Source organism: Gobius niger (assembly GCF_951799975.1).
Source record: "Gobius niger genome assembly, chromosome: 14".
In the NCBI taxonomy this organism is placed as follows: Eukaryota; Metazoa; Chordata; class Actinopteri; order Gobiiformes; family Gobiidae; genus Gobius; species Gobius niger.
The window spans coordinates 995015-1017836 of NC_136865.1; the positions used below are offsets into that span (position 1 = coordinate 995015).

Below are 22822 nucleotides of genomic sequence, written 5' to 3' on the forward strand. Positions count from 1 at the left end.
TAGAGCAGGTCTGGTTACCTTGATGGTGAGGTCTTCACTGCCCAGGGACACGCGCACTTTTATGGGAGGAAGATGAGGGCTGGTCTCATGGGTCTCCACTGTGGCTCTCATGGCATTCTGGATATATAGGATAAATGTACTATGTATTACTAGATTACTTCACGTTTGATTCTTGACGTGCACATACCTTGAAGAGCTCGAACAGCATGTGGTAGAGGTGTGAGGGCACGTACACAATGTTCAAGGGCTCTCCCGGCTGTTTGGCTTTGGGCAGAGGACACAGTTGGTGTCAGTCAGACCGAAAAGACACACAGGGACAGAGGGAAGACTATGGGATACAAGTGCGAGTAGACACCAAATGATCCAGCCTTCTCCTGCCTTCTTCCAGCTTCGGAGCAGAAGAAATTTCACATATTCAAAGAAACTAGCTGAAACTCACCTCTGATTAACAAGGTTAAGCGTTTCACCCGGTGATTCAGTAGAACTCTCTACTGTTTCTCAGTCCTTTGGGGCTTGAATCTGTTCTTTTGAAAACAGAGCTCACAGGATCATTCGGATGTTCAAACCCCTCCACCACATTAAGGTGCCGGTTCCAGGAGGGGACTTTCAAACCCTTGCAATAATATTGACTATGATGCATTGTAGCATTATCAAATTGAATTCAATTAAACTTTGTTGTCCCACATGGGGAAATTTGTTCTGGGCACATGGTGCAGATGCAGCTGACAACATGTAATACAGACGGACAAAAACAACAATTGGTGCAAATGAATCCTTATCACATATACTTCACTTTACATAATGTATTAGTCTTTATTTTCAATATTTTTTTATTAACGAGATCAAGTGCAATACCACCCCCTAGTGGCTGAGGGCAACTCCAGAAGGTTCACTATAACATGGAAATCAATCATATTCCCAAATCCTCCATGGCTTGGCCCCTCCACCCTTGGAGGAAATCATTAAAGGGGTGTATTATGCAAAATCGACTTTTTCAAGCTTTCCATCATGTTATTATGTCATTCCCTCATTAAAAACATGCCTGAAGTGTTGTTGCTGTTCACGTATTTTTGAATAATCTGTAAAAACTCTGATGTAGTATTTTAATTTACTGCATTGACAGACCAACAGAAGGTTTCATCATCATTGTAGTGTGCTATAGACTGAAAAAAGCATAATACCCCCTCTTTAAAAGAAGACAGGAATCTTAGAACCAGATCACTAGAGGTGACTGGACAAAACACCACATCTATGAAAGGGTGCAGGGTGGGATAGTCTTCCAATTATTATTTAAGAGTCCTCCACCTTTACAGTGTTTAAAAAAGAGCTGAAACTGTGGTTAAAAGCTCATCAATCTTGTGATCACTTGAAAGATTTACTGTTATAGATTGGAAAACTTGTTATGATGTGTTGTAAATAGTGTAAATACTATATGTCCATGTTTGTGTGTTTGTTTTAAACATCTGTCGTCTTTAATGTACAAGGACTACGGATGGAAAGTAGCCCATGGCTAAATCTGGCACATTTACAAAATGTAACTGTACTTGAGTTGAACACTCAGTACAGTTACAGAATGTAACATGAGTTACATAAGTTACTTAATGTGCACTGTCCTCTCAAAATAAACAAATAAAGTAAAGTAAAAGTCGAGGACAATGTCTGTGTTGTGTGTTGATGGTATTCCAAGACAGTGATCATCCACTAAAAACTCACAGTCCACCACGGACTATTTAGAAAATATGATTTTTCGAATGGGTCTAAATCTTAATGGGTTAATCTTAATTTTAATATCTTCAGGTGAGTAGAACAGAACGGCTTTAAATGTTATGCTTCCTTTCCTAAGATCATTGCTTTACTTGTATCATTCCAAACTCACCATTGACTTGTGTGATGTGCATGTCAGGAGAGGTCAGGTAGTATTGCTCACACAGCAGCTTGGACGTCTCATAGGCATCTGGACACAGGCAGGGAATCCAACCGTCAACCACTCATCCAATAACACGCTCTAAAGCAAGCTCTAAAGCAAGCTCTAAAGCAAGCTCTAAAGGATGTTCGAAACCAAGCTCGAAAGCAAGCTCTAAACCAAGCTCGAAACCAAGCTCGAAAGCAAGCTCTAAACCAAGCTCGAAACCAAGATCTAAACCAAGCTCTAAACCAAGCTCGAAAGCAAGCTCGAAACCAAGATCTAAACCAAGCTCCAAACCAAGCTCTAAACCAAGCTCTAAACCACGCTCTAAACCAAGCTCTAAACCAAGCTCTAAACCACGCTCTAAACCAAGCTCTAAACCAAGCTCTAAACCAAGCTCTAAACCAAGCTCTAAACCACGCTCTAAACCAAGCTCTAAACCAAGATCTAAACCAAGCTCCAAACCAAGCTCTGAACCAAGCTCTGAACCACGCTCTAAACCAAGCTCTAAACCACGCTCTAAACCAAGCTCTAAACCACGCTCTAAACCACGCTCTAAACCAAGCTCTAAACCAAGCTCTAAACCAAGCTCTAAACCACGCTCTAAACCAAGCTTTAAACCACGCTCTAAACCAAGCTCTAAAGCACGCTCTAAACCAAGCTCTAAACCAAGCTCTAAACCAAGCTCTAAACCAAGCTCTAAACCAAGCTCTAAACCACGCTCTAAACCAAGCTCTAAACCAAGCTTTAAACCAAGCTCTAAACCAAGATCTAAACCAAGCTCGAAACCAAGCTCTAAACCAAGCTCTAAACCAAGCTTTAAACCAAGCTCTAAACCAAGATCTAAACCAAGCTCGAAACCAAGCTCGAAACCAAGCTCTAAACCAAGCTCTAAACCAAGATCTAAACCAAGCTCGAAACCAAGCTCGAAACCAAGCTCTAAACCAAGCTCTAAACCAAGATCTAAACCACGCTCTAAACCACGCTCTAAACCAAGCTCTAAACCACGCTCCAAACCAAGCTCTAAACCAAGCTCTAAACCAAGCTCTAAACCAAGCTCTAAACCAAGCTTTAAACCAAGTTCTAAACCAAGCTCTAAACCACGCTCTAAACCAAGCTTTAAACCAAGCTCTAAACCAAGCTCTAAACCAAGCTCTAAACCAAGCTCTAAACCAAGCTCTAAACCAAGCTCTAAACCACGCTCTAAACCAAGCTTTAAACCAAGCTCTAAACCAAGCTCTAAACCACGCTCTAAACCAAGCTTTAAACCAAGCTCTAAACCAAGCTCTAAACCAAGCTCTAAACCAAGCTCTAAACCACGCTCTAAACCAAGCTTTAAACCAAGCTCTAAACCAAGCTCTAAACCAAGCTCTAAACCAAGCTCTAAACCAAGCTTTAAACCAAGCTTTAAACCAAGCTCTAAACCAAGCTCTAAACCACGCTCTAAACCAAGCTTTAAACCAAGCTCTAAACCAAGCTCTAAACCAAGCTCTAAACCAAGCTCTAAACCAAGCTCTATACCAAGCTCTAAACCAAGCTTTAAACCAAGCTCTAAACCACGCTCTAAACCAAGCTCTAAACCAAGCTCTAAACCAAGCTCTAAACCAAGCTCTAAACCAAGCTCTAAACCAAGCTCTAAACCAAGCTTTAAACCAAGCTTTAAACCAAGCTCTAAACCAAGCTCCAAACCAAGCTTTAAACCAAGGTCTAAACCACGCTCTAAACCAAGCTTTAAACCACGCTCTAAACCAAGCTCTAAAGCACGCTCTAAACCAAGCTCCAAACCAAGCTCTAAACCAAGCTTTAAACCAAGCTCTAAACCAAGCTCTAAACCAAGCTCTAAACCAAGCTTTAAACCACGCTCTAAACCAAGCTCTAAAGCACGCTCTAAACCAAGCTCCAAACCAAGCTCCAAACCAAGCTCTAAACCACGCTCTAAACCAAGATCTAAACCAAGCTCTAAACCACGCTCTAAACCAAGCTTTAAACCACGCTCTAAACCAAGCTCTAAAGCAACCCCTTTACCAAGCTCTAAACCAAGCTCTAAACCAAGCTCGAAACCAAGCTCGAAACCAAGCTCTAAACCAAGCTTTAAACCAAGCTCTAAACCAAGCTCCAAACCAAGCTCTAAACCAAGCTCTAAACCAAGCTCTAAACCAAGCTCTAAACCAAGCTCTAAACCAAGCTCTAAACCAAGCTCTAAACCAAGCTCTAAACCAAGCTCCAAACCAAGCTCTAAACCAAGCTCTAAACCAAGCTCTAAACCAAGCTCTAAACCACGCTCTAAACAAAGCTCTTAACCAAGCTCTAAACCAAGCTCTAAACCAAGCTCTAAACCAAGCTCTAAACCAAGCTCTAAACCAAGCTCTAAACCAAGCTCTAAACCAAGCTCTAAAGCACGCTCTAAACCACGCTCTAAACCAAGCTCTAAACCAAGCTCTAAACCAAGCTCTAAACCAAGCTCCAAACCAAGCTTTAAACCAAGCTCTAAACCAAGCTTTAAACCAAGCTCTAAACCAAGCTCCAAACCAAGCTCTAAACCACGCTCTAAACCAAGCTCTAAACCAAGCTCTAAACCAAGCTCTAAACCAAGCTTTAAACCAAGCTCTAAACCACGCTCTAAACCACGCTCTAAACCAAGCTCTAAACCAAGCTCTAAACCAAGCTCTAAACCAAGCTCTAAACCAAGCTCTAAACCAAGCTCTAAACCAAGCTCCAAACCAAGCTCCAAACCAAGCTCTAAACCAAGCTCTAAACCAAGCTCTAAACCAAGCTCTAAACCAAGCTCTAAACCAAGCTCTAAACCAAGCTCTAAACCAAGCTCTAAACCAAGCTCTAAACCAAGCTCCAAACCAAGCTCTAAACCAAGCTCGAAACCAAGCTCGAAACCAAGCTCGAAACCAAGCTCTAAACCAAGCTCTAAACCAACCTCTAAACCAAGCTCTAAACCAAGCTTTAAACCAAGCTCTAAACCAAGCTCTAAACCACGCTCTAAACCAAGCTTTAAACCAAGCTCTAAACCAAGCTCTAAACCAAGCTTTAAACCAAGCTCTAAACCAAGCTCTAAACCAAGCTCTAAACCAAGCTCGAAACCAAGCTCTAAACCAAGCTCTAAACCAAGCTCTAAACCAAGCTCTAAACCAAGCTCTAAACCAAGCTCTAAACCAAGCTCCAAACCAAGCTCTAAACCAAGCTCTAAACCAAGCTCGAAACCAAGCTCGAAACCAAGCTCGAAACCAAGCTCTAAACCAACCTCTAAACCAAGCTCTAAACCAAGCTTTAAACCAAGCTCTAAACCAAGCTCTAAACCACGCTCTAAACCAAGCTTTAAACCAAGCTCTAAACCAAGCTCTAAACCAAGCTCTAAACCAAGCTTTAAACCAAGCTCTAAACCAAGCTCTAAACCAAGCTCTAAACCAAGCTCGAAACCAAGCTCTAAACCAAGCTCTAAACCAACCTCTAAACCAAGCTCTAAACCAAGCTTTAAACCAAGCTCTAAACCACGCTCTAAACCACGCTCTAAACCAAGCTCTAAACCAAGCTCTAAACCAAGCTCTAAACCAAGCTTTAAACCAAGCTCTAAACCACGCTCTAAACCACGCTCTAAACCAAGCTCTAAACCAAGCTCTAAACCAAGCTCTAAACCAAGCTCTAAACCAAGCTCTAAACCAAGCTCTAAACCAAGATCTAAACCAAGCTCGAAACCAAGCTCGAAACCACGCTCTAAACCAAGCTCTAAACCAAGCTCTAAACCAACCTCTAAACCAAGCTCTAAACCAAGCTCTAAACCAAGCTCTAAACCAAGATCTAAACCAAGCTCGAAACCAAGCTCGAAACCAAGCTCTAAACCAAGCTCTAAACCAAGCTCTAAACCAAGATCTAAACCACGCTCTAAACCACGCTCTAAACCACGCTCTAAACCAAGCTCTTAACCAAGCTCTAAACCAAGCTCTAAACCAAGCTCTAAACCAAGCTTTAAACCAAGCTCTAAACCACGCTCTAAACCACGCTCTAAACCAAGCTCTAAACCAAGCTCTAAACCAAGCTCTAAACCAAGCTCTAAACCACGCTCTAAACCACGCTCTAAACCAAGCTCTAAACCAAGCTCTAAACCAAGCTCTAAACCAAGCTTTAAACCAAGATCTAAACCAAGCTCTAAACCAAGCTCTAAACCAAGCTCTAAACCAACCTCTAAACCAAGCTCTAAACCAAGATCTAAACCAAGCTCGAAACCACGCTCTAAACCAAGCTCTAAACCAAGCTCTAAACCAAGCTCCAAACCAAGCTCTAAACCAAGCTCTAAACCAAGCTCTAAACCAAGCTCCAAACCAAGCTCTAAACCACGCTCTAAACCAAGCTCTAAACCAAGCTCTAAACCAAGCTTTAAACCAAGCTCTAAACCACGCTCTAAACCACGCTCTAAACCAAGCTTTAAACCAAGCTCTAAACCAAGATCTAAACCAAGCTCGAAACCAAGCTCGAAACCAAGCTCGAAACCAAGCTCTAAACCAACCTCTAAACCAAGCTCTAAACCAAGCTTTAAACCAAGCTCTAAACCACGCTCTAAACCAAGCTTTAAACCAAGCTCTAAACCACGCTCTAAACCAAGCTTTAAACCAAGCTCTAAACCAAGCTTTAAACCAAGCTCTAAACCAAGATCTAAACCAAGCTCTAAACCAAGCTTTAAACCAACCTCTAAACCAAGCTCTAAACCAAGCTTTAAACCAAGCTCTAAACCACGCTCTAAACCAAGCTCCAAACCAAGCTCTAAACCACGCTCTAAACCAAGCTTTAAACCAAGCTCTAAACCAAGATCTAAACCAAGCTCGAAACCACGCTCTAAACCAAGCTCTAAACCAAGCTCCAAACCAAGCTCTAAACCAAGCTCTAAACCAAGCTCCAAACCAAGCTCCAAACCAAGCTCTAAACCAAGCTCTAAACCAAGCTCTAAACCAAGCTCTAAACCACGCTCTAAACCAAGCTCTAAACCACGCTCTAAACCAAGCTCTAAACCAAGCTCTAAACCACGCTCCAAACCAAGCTCTAAACCAAGCTCTAAACCAAGCTCTAAACCAAGCTCTAAACCAAGCTCCAAACCAAGCTCTAAACCAAGCTCTAAACCAAGCTCTAAACCAAGCTCTAAACCAAGCTCTAAACCACGCTCTAAACCAAGCTCCAAACCAAGCTCTAAACCAAGCTCTAAACCAAGCTCTAAACCAAGCTCTAAAGCAAGCTCTAAACCAAGCTCTAAACCACGCTCTAAACCAAGCTCTAAACCAAGCTCTAAACCAAGCTCTAAACCACGCTCTAAACCAAGCTCCAAACCAAGCTCTAAACCAAGCTCTAAACCACGCTCTAAACCAAGCTCTAAACCACGCTCCAAACCAAGCTCTAAACCAAGCTCTAAACCAAGCTCTAAACCAAGCTCTAAACCAAGCTCTAAACCAAGCTCCAAACCAAGCTCCAAACCAAGCTCCAACCCAAGCTCTAAACCAAGCTCTAAACCAAGCTCTAAACCAAACTCTAAACCAAGCTCCAAACCAAGCTATAAACCAAGCTCTAAAGCAAGCTCTAAACCAAGCTCTAAACCAAGCTCTAAACCAAGCTCCAAACCAAGCTCTAAAACCATGCTCTAAACCAAGCTCTAAACCAAGCTCCAAACCAAGCTCTAAATCAAGCTCTAAACCAAGCTCTAAACCAAGCTCTAAACCAAGCTTTAAACCAAGCTCTAAACCAAGCTCCAAACCAAGCTCCAAACCAAGCTCTAAACCACGCTCTAAACCAAGCTCTAAACCAAGGTCTAAACCAAGCTCTAAACCAAGCTCTAAACCACGCTCTAAACCAAGCTCTAAACCAAGGTCTAAACCAAGCTCTAAACCAAGCTCCAAACCAAGCTCTAAACCAAGCTCCAAACCAAGCTCTAAACCACGCTCTAAACCAAGCTCTAAACCAAGGTCTAAACCAAGCTCTAAACCAAGCTCTAAACCAAGCTCTTAACCAAGCTCTAAACCAAGCTCTAAACCAAGCTCTAAACCAAGCTCTAAACCAAGCTCTAAACCAAGCTCTAAACCAAGCTCTAAACCACGCTCTAAACCACGCTCTAAACCAAGCTCTAAACCAAGCTCTAAACCAAGCTCTAAACCAAGGTCTAAACCAAGCTCTAAACCAAGCTCCAAACCAAGCTCTAAACCAAGATCTAAACCAAGCTCTAAACCAAGGTCTAAACCAAGCTCTAAACCAAGCTCTAAACCAAGCTCTAAACCAAGGTCTAAACCAAGCTCTAAACCAAGCTCTAAACCAAGGTCTAAACCACGCTCTAAACCAAGCTCTAAACCAAGCTCTAAACCAAGCTCTTAACCAAGCTCTAAACCAAGCTCTAAACCAAGCTCTAAGCCAAGCTCTAAACCAAGCTCTAAACCAAGCTCTAAACCAAGCTCTAAACCACGCTCCAAACCAAGCTCTTAACCAAGGTCTAAACCAAGCTCTAAACCAAGCTCTAAACCAAGCTCTAAACCAAGCTCTAAACCAAGCTCTAAACCAAGCTCTAAAGCAAGCTCTAAACCAAGCTCTAAACCAAGCTCTAAACCAAGCTCTAAACCACGCTCTAAACCACGCTCTAAACCAAGCTCTAAACCAAGCTCTAAACCAAGGTCTAAACCAAGCTCTAAACCAAGCTCCAAACCAAGCTCTAAACCAAGCTCTAAACCAAGCTCTAAACCAAGCTCTAAACCAAGCTCTAAACCACGCTCTAAACCAAGCTCCAAACCAAGCTCTAAACCACGCTCTAAACCAAGCTCTAAACCACGCTCTAAACCAAGCTCTAAAGCAAGCTCTAAACCAAGCTCTAAACCAAGCTCTAAAGCAAGCTCTAAACCAAGCTCTAAACCAAGCTCTAAACCAAGCTCTAAACCAAGCTCTAAACCAAGCTCTAAACCAAGCTCTAAAGCAAGCTCTAAACCAAGCTCTAAACCAAGCTCTAAACCAAGCTCTAAAGCAAGCTCTAAACCAAGCTCTAAACCAAGCTCCAAACCAAGCTCTAAACCAAGCTCTAAACCAAACTCTAAACCAAGCTCCAAACCAAGCTATAAACCAAGCTCTAAAGCAAGCTCTAAACCAAGCTCTAAACCAAGCTCTAAACCAAGCTCCAAACCAAGCTCTAAAACCATGCTCTAAACCAAGCTCTAAACCAAGCTCCAAACCAAGCTCTAAATCAAGCTCTAAACCAAGCTCTAAACCAAGCTCTAAACCAAGCTTTAAACCAAGCTCTAAACCAAGCTCCAAACCAAGCTCCAAACCAAGCTCTAAACCACGCTCTAAACCAAGCTCTAAACCAAGGTCTAAACCAAGCTCTAAACCAAGCTCTAAACCACGCTCTAAACCAAGCTCTAAACCAAGGTCTAAACCAAGCTCTAAACCAAGCTCCAAACCAAGCTCTAAACCAAGCTCCAAACCAAGCTCTAAACCACGCTCTAAACCAAGCTCTAAACCAAGGTCTAAACCAAGCTCTAAACCAAGCTCTAAACCAAGCTCTTAACCAAGCTCTAAACCAAGCTCTAAACCAAGCTCTAAACCAAGCTCTAAACCAAGCTCTAAACCAAGCTCTAAACCAAGCTCTAAACCAAGCTCTAAACCACGCTCTAAACCACGCTCTAAACCAAGCTCTAAACCAAGCTCTAAACCAAGCTCTAAACCAAGGTCTAAACCAAGCTCTAAACCAAGCTCCAAACCAAGCTCTAAACCAAGATCTAAACCAAGCTCTAAACCAAGGTCTAAACCAAGCTCTAAACCAAGCTCTAAACCAAGCTCTAAACCAAGGTCTAAACCAAGCTCTAAACCAAGCTCTAAACCAAGGTCTAAACCACGCTCTAAACCAAGCTCTAAACCAAGCTCTAAACCAAGCTCTTAACCAAGCTCTAAACCAAGCTCTAAACCAAGCTCTAAGCCAAGCTCTAAACCAAGCTCTAAACCAAGCTCTAAACCAAGCTCTAAACCACGCTCCAAACCAAGCTCTTAACCAAGGTCTAAACCAAGCTCTAAACCAAGCTCTAAACCAAGCTCTAAACCAAGCTCTAAACCAAGCTCTAAACCACGCTCTAAACCAAGCTCTAAACCACGCTCTAAACCAAGCTCTAAACCAAGCTCTAAACCAAGCTCTAAACCAAGCTCTAAACCACGCTCTAAACCAAGCTCTAAACCAAGCTCTAAACCAAGCTCTAAACCAAGCTCTAAACCACGCTCTAAACCAAGCTCCAAACCACGCTCTAAACCACGCTCTAAACCAAGCTCTAAACCAAGCTTTAAACCAAGCTCTAAACCAAGCTCTAAACCAAGCTCTTAACCAAGCTCTAAACCAAGCTCTAAACCACGCTCTAAACCACGCTCTAAACCACGCTCTAAACCAAGCTCTAAACCAAGCTCTAAGCCAAGCTCTAAACCAAGCTCTAAACCAAGCTCTAAACCAAGCTCTAAACCACGCTCCAAACCAAGCTCTTAACCAAGCTCTAAACCAAGCTCCAAACCAAGCTCTAAACCAAGCTCTAAACCAAGCTCTAAACCAAGGTCTAAACCACGCTCTAAACCAAGCTCCAAACCAAGCTCTAAACCAAGCTCCAAACCAAGGTCTAAACCAAGCTCTAAACCAAGCTCTAAACCAAGCTTTAAACCAAGCTCCAAACCAAGCTCTAAACCAAGCTCTAAACCAAGCTTTAAACCACGCTTTAAACCAAGCTCTAAACCAAGCTCCAAACCACGCTCTAAACCACTCGACTTAAAGAAACGCTGATAATTTAGAGCGTCCTGTACAGTGTCAGGCTTGGATCGTACCCTGTATGACTTCGATGACATTGCAGGAGGGGTCGATGCTGCCGATGTGCTTCGGGAGCGCTGGGTTAACGCTGCCGTTGAAAATCAGAGCTGAAATACATACACAAAGCAAAACACTGTAACTTTAAGATAAGACAATATAAGATAAGCTTTTATTGATCTCACAATGGAGAAATTCACTTGTTACATTCAGCTCTCAAGAAAAAAACACTCAGGGTGTGCAAAGTAGACAAGTAATGTGCCAACATTTCATTTAGTGACTTTAAGAATAATAACAGATACAAATAATGGGCAACACTTTACATTACGGGCCGGTAAGTCCTTGGTACTTACAGAGGTAATTCTAGATACTTATGGTGGTACTTATGGTGGTACTTACAGTGATACAGTGGTAATTCTAGGTACTTATGGTGGTACTTGCAGTGGTACTTACGGTGGTACTGATGGTGGTACTTACAATGGTACTTATGGTGGTACTTAAAATGGTACTTATGGTGGTACTTACAGTGGTAAATTTTAGTAATAATAGTGGTACTTATAGGTACTTAAAGGATACTATAGTGAGAATTACAAGGTATGTACTTCTAGATACATTGGATACAGTAACTCTTAGTAATGAAGGTTGTACTTCTTGTTTTCCCTCATGCTGATTTATATTGTTTTATAGTCACACAATCCTAGAAATGACTTCTGTGTGTAGAAGTACCACATTTACTACCTATGAATTTGTTACAATCTGAGCAAGGCAGACCCAAACAGAGGACGGAGAGAAAGGTGAGTACAAGGTTTATTTATACAAAGCTGGTTGATGGCTGGTAGGACGGAACAGAGATAGGGGTTGTATGGAGCAGACAAGGTGGTGGAGGCTGGAGTGAAGCAGGTAGGTAAAGGCTGGGCTGGGGAGAGGCTGGAGTGGAGCAGGTAAGTAGGGCTGGGGCTGGTGCGGGACGAGGCTGGGATCCGGAGTGGAGCAGGTGAGTTTCTGGCAGGCAAACTGGCACGAGGATCTGACGGGGAGCAGGAAAAGGCAGTTAGAAAAATATCCGAATACAAAATAGCACATTCAAAAAATAGGCCTGAGAAGTCTTCTCACTCAAGTAGACTGACGATCTGGCAGAGAAGTGAAGGAGAGCCCGTGCTTTATACTGCAGGTGATGAGATGAGTGGATTCAGGTGTGCCAACAAGCCAGCCAGGGAGCAGGAGCAGCCACACCCATCAGGGAAGCAGCCAATGACATGCCCACAGCAGCAACAAACAGGACAGACAAACCTACACTACAACAGTACCCCCCCACTAACGGACGCCACCAGGCGGACGAGGCAGGGCAGGATGGCGACGATGGAAATCCCGAACCAAATCCGGATCCAAGATCATAGCCCGAGAAACCCAACAACGTTCCTCGGGCCCATACCCCTCCCAGTCCACAAGGTACTGGAGACCACGCCCCCGTCGACGGACATCCAGAAGCCGACTGACCGTGTACACAGGAAGGTCATCAACCACCCGGGGGGGCGGAGGGGGCACGGCCGGCGGGGACAAAGCACTGGACGAAACTGGCTTGAGTTGAGACACGTGAAAGGTGGGATGAACCCGAAGAGTTCGTGGCAGTTTGAGTCTGACAGCGACTGGATTGACGAGCGAAAGAACTTCAAAAGGACCAATGTACCGGGGTGACAATTTCTTGGACTCAGTCTTCAGAGGCAAGTCCCGAGTAGACAGCCAGACCTTCTGCCCCGGAGTGTATTGCGGCGTCGAGGAACGATGACGATTTGCTTGTTGGCAATTTCTTATAGTAGTTTGTAGGAGAGCCTTGCGGGTATCATTCCATACCTTGCGGCAGCGTCTAAGATGTACTTGCACAGATGGGACAGCAACATCAGTTTCCTCAGAAGGGAACAAGGGGGGTTGAAAACCAAGGGAACATTCAAAAGGAGACAGTCCAGTGGCAGAGGATTTGAGGGAATTATGAGAGTATTCTACCCACATGAGATGGTTGCTCCAGGTAGACTGATTGCTCCCCACCACACAACGTAATGCAGCCTCCAGGTCCTGGTTGGTTCGCTCAGTTTGACCGTTACTCTGCGGGTGGTAACCAGAAGAGAGGCTCACATTAGTGCCCAAAGCCTTGCAAAAAGCCCTCCATACCTGAGAGGTGAACTGCGGTCCACGATCAGAAACAATATCAACTGGGATTCCATGAATGCGGACGACATGCTGGGCCAACAGATCCGCAGTCTCACGGGCGGACGGGAGTTTGGAAAGGGCTACAAAGTGAGCAGATTTTGAAAAACGGTCAACAATGGTTAAAATAACAGTGTTACCATTGGAGGGGGGTAAACCAGTCACAAAATCAACAGCAATATGGGACCATGGACGATGAGGTACTGGAAGAGGATGGAGGTGACCTACCGGCTGCTGATGTGACACCTTGCTGCGAGCACAGATTGGACACGCAGCAATGTATTCCCTCACATCTGCTTCCATCGATGGCCACCAGAAGCGACGACGGACTTGGGATAGGGTGCGCTGGATTCCAGGGTGACATGAAAACTTAGAGTCGTGTCCCCACTGTAGAACTTGGGATCGAACAGTCTGTGGAACAAAGAGTTTTCCTGGAGGCCCGTGATCAGGACTGGGATCAGTGTGTTGGGCTGCAAGCACTGCTGACTCTACTTGCAAAACTAAGGATCCAACAACACAGGAGGCAGGGAGAATGGTGTCAGGAGATTGAGGTTCTTTTTCCAGGAACAGGCGAGAGAGGGTATCTGGTTTCAGATTCTTGGATCCCGGACGGTAAGTGATAGTAAAATTGAAACGGCCAAAAAACAGAGCCCAGCGTGCTTGCCGTGAATTGAGTCTCTTTGCCTGACTTAAGTAGGCCAAATTCTTATGGTCAGTCCAGACAATGAATGGCTGCTCTGCCCCTTCCAGCCAGTGCCTCCACTCTTCCAAAGCCAACTTCACTGCTAGAAGCTCCCTATTGCCAACATCATAGTTGCGCTCAGCCGGAGACAGGCGTTTTGAGAAAAATGCACACGGATGGAGTTTTCTGTCCTCACTGGAGCGCTGAGAAAGGACTGCACCAATGCCAACTTCAGAAGCATCAACTTCTACTACAAACTGTCTGGTCGGATCAGGTTGCATAAGGATGGGTGCTGAAACAAATCTTTGCTTAAGATCCTCAAAAGCGTGGGCAGCCTCAGTGGTCCAGGTAAAGGGAATGGAGGTGGAGGTAAGCCTAGTTAAGGGAGCTGCTACCCTGCTGTAATCCCTAATGAAGCGGCGATAAAAGTTGGCAAAACCTAAAAAGCGTTGGAGTTGCTTTCTGGTATTTGGAACCGGCCATTCCGCCACTGCCGAAATCTTACAGGGATCAGCCTTCACCTTTCCATCCTCAATGATGTAACCAAGGAAAGACACCGATGAGACGTGGAATTCGCACTTCTCAGCTTTCACGTAAAGCTTGTTTTCCAGGAGCCGTTGTAGAACCTGGCGGACATGGGTCTTGTGCTCCTCCAAACTGCGTGAGAAAATCAAAATGTCATCAATGTACACGAATACAAAGCGATTCAGGAAATCTCGCAACACATCGTTCACCAAAGTTTGAAAAACTGCTGGTGCATTGGTAAGACCAAAAGGCATTACTAAATATTCGAAATGGCCAAGGGGGGTGTTGAAAGCCGTCTTCCACTCATCACCCTCTTTTATCCGTACCAGGTGGTAAGCGTTACGGAGGTCCAGCTTGGTAAAGAACTTCGCTCCCTGAAGAGGCTCAAAAGCAGACGAAATCAATGGTAACGGATATTTGTTCTTGACAGTTATGTTGTTAAGGCCACGAAAATCAATACAGGGACGAAGTGTAGTATCTTTCTTTTCCACAAAGAAAAATCCCGCACCAAGAGGAGAAGAGGAAGGTCGAATGATACCTGCTGCCAGTGAATCCTTGATATACACCTCCATAGCTTTCCTCTCTGGTCGCGAAAGGTTGTACAAACGTCCTGCTGGTAGAGTCGCTCCGGGAAGTAGATCAATGGCACAGTCATAGGGCCTATGAGGTGGAAGAGATAGTGCCCTTTCCTTACTAAATACCTCACCCAAAACATGGTAGCAATCCGGAACACCAGTCAGGTCAGGAGCCTTGGGCTTAGTCACCACAGCGCCCTCTGTTGGAGGAATGGCAGACTGGAGACAGGTTGAGTGACAAAAAGAACTCCAACTAATTATATTTCCAGAAACCCAATCAATAACTGGATTGTGCACCCTTAGCCATGGGAAGCCTAACACCAAGGGACACTGGGGGGAGTCAAAAACGTAAAAACGGACATCTTCATGATGGTTACCAGAAAGAACCAGGTGTAAGGGAACAGTTTGATGCGTGACCAGAGCGAGAAGGTCACCATTTAAAGCACAGATCTTGACATGTTCACTCAATTGTTCTAAAGGTATGCCTGCTTGTTTAACGAGGCTAGTGTCCAAAAAGCATTGCTCTGCTCCAGAGTCGATAAAAGCTAACAGGGGTAGTGTTTGGTTAGCATGACTGAGTGTAGCTTGAATCTGAAACCGTGGGCATGTATACAAATCTTGTTTCTTGCTCACCAGTACTCCCACACCTACTGGTGAGCTTGGTCTTTTGGCCGTATGGGACAAGTGCGAAGAAAATGGCCCGGCTGACCACAATAGAAGCACTCACCCAGGCTGAACCTCTTCTGTCGCTCAGCAGGAGTAAGACTTGTGCGACCCAATTGCATGGGCTCCTCAGCAGGAGGTAACGCCAGCAACGGACGTGACTGAACAGGGCTGGGAGTTGGATTGGGAGTTGCCCTTAACTGAGAAAATGGGGCTGGACGGGCTGGAGGAGCATACTGGGTCCTTGAGTTCCTTTCACGTCTCCTCTCACGTAGCCGGTTGTCTAAACGGATAGACAAAGAGATTAAATCATCCAATGATTCAGGCTCATCATGTGAAGCAAGCTCATCCTTCATAGTCTCGCTTAAGCCAAACATGTAAGCCCCACGTAGTGCCTGGTCATTCCAGCCTGACTCTGCAGCCAGTATCCTAAAATCAATAGAAAATTCGGCTACGCTATGCAAACCCTGACGAAGATTTAACAGTCTCTTGGCAGCGTCAGCAGCAATATCAGGGTGGGCAAACACTTTCCTGAAATCAGCAATGAATCTTTCATAGGTCATGGGGTAAACTGAATTTCCCAATACCGCTTGGGCCCAGTCTAGTGCTTTTCCTCTTAACAACCCGGTGACATATGATACCTTGGCTTGGTCCGAAGCGAAAGTCTGCGGCCGTTGTCTGAATACTTGCAAACACTGGAGGAGAAAACCCTTAGATTTGCCCACATCCCCAGAATACGGCTCAGGTGGAGGAACAGGTGACTCTGATGTAGCAGCTGGATTCTGATTAAGCTCTTGCAAATTGGCGGAAGCAACTGAAACACCGGCAATCTTATCCGTTAAACCTTCAACCAATTTTCCAATGTTAATTACCTGTTGACCGAGTGCACCCTGGGCGTCCATAAGTTGTTGAAGCATCTGATGATGTTGACCGAGCAAATTTCCTTGATTGGACAGGGCCCGTTCAACAGCTTGTGGATCGTCTGGGTTCATGTTGGCCAGATCGTACTGTTACAATCTGAGCAAGGCAGACCCAAACAGAGGACGGAGAGAAAGGTGAGTACAAGGTTTATTTATACAAAGCTGGTTGATGGCTGGTAGGACGGAACAGAGATGGGGGTTGTATGGAGCAGACAAGGTGGTGGAGGCTGGAGTGAAGCAGGTAGGTAAAGGCTGGGCTGGGGAGAGGCTGGAGTGGAGCAGGTAAGTAGGGCTGGGGCTGGTGCGGGACGAGGCTGGGATCCGGAGTGGAGCAGGTGAGTTTCTGGCAGGCAAACTGGCACGAGGATCTGACGGGGAGCAGGAAAAGGCAGTTAGAAAAATATCCGAATACAAAATAGCACATTCAAAAAATAGGCCTGAGAAGTCTTCTCACTCAAGTAGACTGACGATCTGGCAGAGAAGTGAAGGAGAGCCCGTGCTTTATACTGCAGGTGATGAGATGAGTGGATTCAGGTGTGCCAACAAGCCAGCCAGGGAGCAGGAGCAGCCACACCCATCAGGGAAGCAGCCAATGACATGCCCACAGCAGCAACAAACAGGACAGACAAACCTACACTACAACAGAATTGCTGCTGTAGTATCCTTGAATTACCAATAAGTACCATAGATGTATCACTGTAACTACTAGAAACTATCAATTAAAGTACCAAAGTAAATAGAAGTACAACCTTCATTCCTAAGAGCATTACCACTGTATCTCTTAGTAACGAGAGATACAGTGGTAACTCTGTGTCTCCCTAACCCTAATCCTAACCCCTAACCCTAATTACTAGTAATTACCACTTTTAGTACCACAGTAAGAACCTAGAATTACCACTGTAAATGCTTGTACTTCTCACTGTAAGTACCACAATAAGTACCTAGAATTACTACTGTAATTACCACTGTACGTACCACAATAAGTACCAATGTCATTACTAGTAATTACCACTGTAATTAACACTGTAAGTACCACGGACTTACCGGCCCGGAATGTAAAGTATTACCAAATAAGGTTTAGTTTAGTTTAGTTTATTTATTTATTTGAACAGGGACAGTGTACAATATACATTAACCTCAAAGGGAGAGATGCATTGTACCAGGTTATAGCACTTGTGCTAATTTCCACCTGTAGTCCCTGTAGTTTCATGGGGAATCACTCATTGATTTGTGATTAATACAGCAGTGCCACTGGCGTCGCCCAGTCGGTCTGATATAACCAAGATGTGACTTGAAAGTAAACAGCTGGTAAAGTGGGTCTCTGTTGTTTGTTTCTATCGTAAAATCTTTATTTCTTTGCTTTGTATTTTTGTCATCCCCAAACCGGTTTGGACCACTGAACCAACGGGTACTTCCTGTTCATTGCAAACTTCATCTCCCCAAAAGTCATCCCAACTTGGAATAAACACAATGTGAGTAAATTTCTTACTTAAATCAAAAGTTGTGAACATATCAACTCCGTTAAACACGTGATGGAAGAAAGAAAATGATTTGTCAAAGCCAACCTTTAATGGCTAATTAAACCTTTCCTACTGTTAAGAATAAAATAATGGTAGCACAAACAGAGTTTTAAGGTAGTTTTCTCAATTCTGTCCGACCCTAATCTGACAGAGCTGACGGCTGATGGAGTTGACAAAAGGCCTTATAGTACGAGTTGACCATAACAAAACTAGCCTTGCTTATCTGAAATATCAAAAAGGGCGAGAGTTCCCAGTGGCCACAGAGGATAATGTCTGTGACTACATTTACATGCCACCAAAATTCGGGTATTCGATATTCAGGTTTCTGAACCATTTGGAATAACCCGTTTACATGTGTGAGCAGACATAGTTACTCCTGTTTACATGCTATTTGAAATCAATTGGGATATCCCGTGACACACGGAGAACATCATGACGCAAATATGCTCCAAACGTCTGCTGCTGTGCTGTTTTGACTGTTTCGCCACTTTTTCCTTTAGTTTATTGGCAGGTGCACACTTTCTGTACCGTGTATGTCTCAGTATGCTAGTTCTGGGATTCATCCATATTTATAATGCCATGTTTAGCTCTGTCTTTTTTAATTAATTAATTAATTAATTTTAATCCATTGAACAGATATGTAATTACAGTGAGAATAAAAGACAAAAAAAAGTATAAACAGTCATGCAAACATGCGTCTTATTCATCAGGGATAACGGTTCAGGTCTCTCAAGGTTCACTTCACGGTGCACGTGCGATAAAATAGCTAGTATTAGTATTTTTTAGTTTTTATTAGTACTTAGTATTTACAATTTCAGGAAAAATTGACAATGCTTTCTGATTATTCAAAGCCGCTTTACAATAAAATTTTTCCCCCTGGCTGCTCTAAAGTAAAAAGAAAAAAGCAGTGCAGTGAGATAAGTTTCAGTTTGACTTTCCAAACATGGAGCTAAAGCACTCATGGAGCAGAGCTGAGGCTCGTGTTTTGGCTGTTCTTGGACAACATTATGCTTGTACTTTGTTGGAAAGAAAGCTTTTTAGGCTGGATTAGGATCACGATTGGATCTTACGTGCAGTGGTCACGTGCAGTTACAACAGTCTGGTCATCAGCAGCAGAAACCTTCATATGGTTTACATGGCTGTTTACATGGCTGTGCGCGACCGGGTTATTGCCAATATTCCGTTTTGAATGGGTTATTGGCTGCTTGTAAACATAGTCACTGACTGATTAAATGAGGTGTATAGAGACAAACTTAGAACACAGCACTTAGCAATAACCCCCAAACTGGAGGAGTGGCTTCAGCAGATCCCAAGAAAAACATCTGACATCTAAGTCCAGAAAAATGCAGTTCTAGGAACTGCAAATAAACTGACAAAACCCTCAAGCTCCCAGGTCAACGTAAAGGACCCAACACTGTTTTGGCTTTTAATTATTTTCAACACAGATTCCATTGTATGATTCTCTTGAAAATTTTAAGGCAGTACTAAGTAACTCAGTGCTTGGTTGAATATGACAGATGAATGTGTTTAGCCTCTCCCAAAACTGTGCCTGTTCAGTTCCGGCTGCGAAACACCAGCAAAATGCTCCATCCCACTGTGTACAGCTCCTAAACAAGATGGCTGTTGAATAGATACGATCAGTAGAAGCCGTTCATTTAAGCAATCTGTAGTACAGTAGCCAGTGGTAACAGGTCCAAGAGCAGAGTGTGAGGAGAGGAGATTTAGTTTATATACAATACCAATACAGTTAGTAGAAGTATAATGGTAGTTGCAGCTGTGGTACTCACTGTGCTGATTCATGAGCATGCGAGTGGAGATGCGGTTCATGTAGAAGCGGTCCAGGAAGTACTGCACGTTCTGGTTGGTGACCGGGTCCACTCCAAAGGCATCTTTGTACTCCAGTACTCCCTGAGCCATGGTGGGCATGACGTTGTTGTGCCGGTCACGGATAGTGATCAGCTGCCGTGTGAAGCTAGACACACAGGGGACAGGAGCTCTCATCCGGACTGCTCTGTTAAGTGTTTGACAGTTTGAAAAGGACGTCTCACCTTTTCAGGACGTTTTGGTTGTAAGGGTCTTCCTCCAAGAACTCCACCAGCTCCATCAGGCTCTGAGAGTACCTGAGGATAAGAAAGCAGTGTGATGGAACAGGAATAGGGATGGACTTTGCTTCTTTTCCTGGTCACTGTATGTGTGCTAAATAGCAGGCAGATTACACAAGCACTAAAATCGGTAAAAGGCTTTTGGGATCATACTTGTATTAAGAGCCCTTCTGCTACCAAAAGAAAAATAACACTACAAATCTCATGCTTTTATCAGTTCCGACTATTGTAATGCCCTCTATTCTGGCCTTCCACAGTTCTCTCTCCACCGGTTAAAGTTAGTTTGCTCGTCTTCTTGCTGGTTCATCCAGACAGAGCCACATCACCCACATCCTCTGGCACTGACTCCTGGTCCAATTCTCAAAATGATTTTAAAATTTTAATGTTTGTTTTTAAAGCACTTTATGGCCTTTATGGTCCGTTTCCAATCAGGATATTGTGTACTAAATTAGGGGTCGGGGATATGGCAAAAACAAAAAATCAAATTTTTTTTCATTATAAAATGATAGTTTCACGATTTTATCACAATGTGTTTTATATAATGTCTAAAATAACTTAAATAACACACAAAAAAGAAAGATTGGATATGTCCTATATACATTATTAATAATCTATTGTACACAGTATAGCACACTTGCTTTAAAAGACTAGAGAAATAGCTTTGGTAAATGCTTCTGTCTAAGATGCACCGTTATGATGTCGAGCTGCTGTTCTGTTCCTGCCAGCATACAGGCCACTGATGAAAGTCAGTAACCAATTTGGAAACCGATTCAAGTGTGGGGTAAAGACTCTTAAAGGGGGGGTATTATGCAAAATCGACTTTTTCAAGCTTTACATCATGTTATTATGTCATTCCCTGCGGCATCAAAAAAGCCAAGAACACAGAATCACAGACTATAAACCTCCTTGACAAACCTGTGATAGTAACACCTCTGTTGAACGCTCTAAATTAATTCTTAACACTCAACAGAACCCCGGCACAAAAGTAAAGACACCCTCCAGAAGACCAGGTGCTGAAGCTATCTCCAGAAAGTGTGAGAAGATCTCTGAGCAGGATCAACGTTCGCAAAGACCATCATTCCGGTGCCAAACAAGTCACCACCCTCCTGCTTTAATGACTACCGCCCAGTAGCACTCACTCCAATTCTTATGAAGTGCTTCAAGCGACTCGTCACGGACCACGTCGAGTCAGTTCTCCCTCCCACCCTGGACCCATACTGGTTTGCTTATCGGTCCAATCGCTCAACTGAAGATGCCATCTCCACTGCGCTTCACACAGCCCTCACTCACCTCGTTAGATGCTGTTTTTAGACTTTAGCTCAGCATTCAACACTATAATCCCACAGCAGCGAATACACAAACTGCTCCACCTGGGGGTCAACACATCACTGTGCAACTGGCTGCTGGACTTTCTGACGGGGAGACCACAGGCTGTACGTGTCCTCCAGAACCATCACATTGAACATGGGGGCTCCCCAAGGCTGTGTGCTGAGCCCCCTCCTGTTCACTCTGCTGACCCATGACTGCACTCCAAAGTACGACTCAAAGCTCTGCATCAAGTTTGCAGACGACACAACAGTGGTGGGCTTCATCAGCAACAGAGACGAGTCAAACTACAGGAGTGAGTGAGCAGTCTGGCCATGTGGTGCACACAGAACAATCTCTCTCTAAATGTGGAGAAGACAAAAGAGATTGTTGTGGACTTTCAAAGAGCGCGGGTCCTGCATTCTCCTCTAACAATCAACAGTGCTGCTGTGGAGAGGGTGACCAGCACTAAGTTCCTGGGTGTGCACATCACAGAGAAGCTCTCCTGGACCATACACACTACATCACTGATCAAGAAAAGTAATCAGCGTCTCTACTTTCTCTGCAAGTTAAGAAGAGCCAGAGTCCCAGCCTCCGTTATGTGCAACTTCTACAGGGGGACTATAGAGAGCATCCTGACCAGCTCCATCACTGTGTGGTTCCTCTACAGAGAGACTATAGAGAGCATCCTGACCAGCTCCATCACTGTGTGGTTCTTCTACAGAGGGACTATAGAGAGCATCCTGACCAGCTCCATCACTGTGTGGTTCTTCTACAGAGGGACTATAGAGAGCATCCTGACCAGCTCCATCACTGTGGTTCTTCTACAGAGGGACTATAGAGAGCATCCTGACCAGCTCCATCACTGTGTGGTTCTTCTACAGAGGGACTATAGAGAGCATCCTGACCAGCTCCATCACTGTGTGGTTCTTCTACAGAGGGACTATAGAGAGCATCCTGACCAGCTCCATCACTGTGTGGTTCTTCTACAGAGGGACTATAGAGAGCATCCTGACCAGCTCCATCACTGTGGTTCTTCTACAGAGGGACTATAGAGAGCATCCTGACCAGCTCCATCACTGTGTGGTTCTTCTACAGAGGGACTATAGAGAGCATCCTGACCAGCTCCATCACTGTGTGGCACGGCTCCAGCACTGCCTCCTGCCGAAGGAGCCTCCAGCGCATCGTGAGAGCAGCAGAGAAGATCTGCGGAGCCCCTCTCTCCTCCATTAACTACTCCACCCGTCTCACCTGCAAAGGTGACCCTACACACCCATCACACAGTCTCTTCAAAGTAATGCCTTCAAGGAGGAGACTGCGGAATCCACAGGCCAGGTCCAGTCGACTGAAGAACAGTTTCATACACCAGGCAATCAAGAAGCTGAACTCCCTGCCTTCCATGCGCTCCCAACCCTCACTCCCCGCACCGCATTTGTCAAATTCCTGAAGAATGAGAGATAGACTTTTACACAAAATGTTGCATTATTTTTTTTACAATGACATACGTTTAAAAGATTACTATACCTTTAAACAATTTGGGAAAGCCCAGATGACGATGTCATGACCTTGGCAGCACCAAGTCTGGTTCATCCTTTGATGTAATTTCAAGACACTTGAAG

The 22822-nt window shown here is 44.2% G+C and overlaps 1 protein-coding gene across 1 annotated transcript in view; it reads right to left on the reverse strand.

The window, feature by feature from the left end:
- Positions 1 to 22822, reverse strand: part of pdk4 (pyruvate dehydrogenase kinase, isozyme 4) — a 45894-nt gene that overhangs the window by 5756 nt on the left and 17316 nt on the right. Inside the window, exons 3-8 of the mRNA XM_079570557.1 lie at positions 19845 to 19916; positions 19584 to 19768; positions 10730 to 10819; positions 1877 to 1954; positions 188 to 264; positions 19 to 117 (exon numbers count right to left, since the gene is read on the reverse strand). Of these exons, the coding sequence (XP_079426683.1) occupies positions 19 to 117; positions 188 to 264; positions 1877 to 1954; positions 10730 to 10819; positions 19584 to 19768; positions 19845 to 19916 (601 nt within the window). The remainder of the gene's footprint in view (positions 1 to 18; positions 118 to 187; positions 265 to 1876; positions 1955 to 10729; positions 10820 to 19583; positions 19769 to 19844; positions 19917 to 22822) is intronic.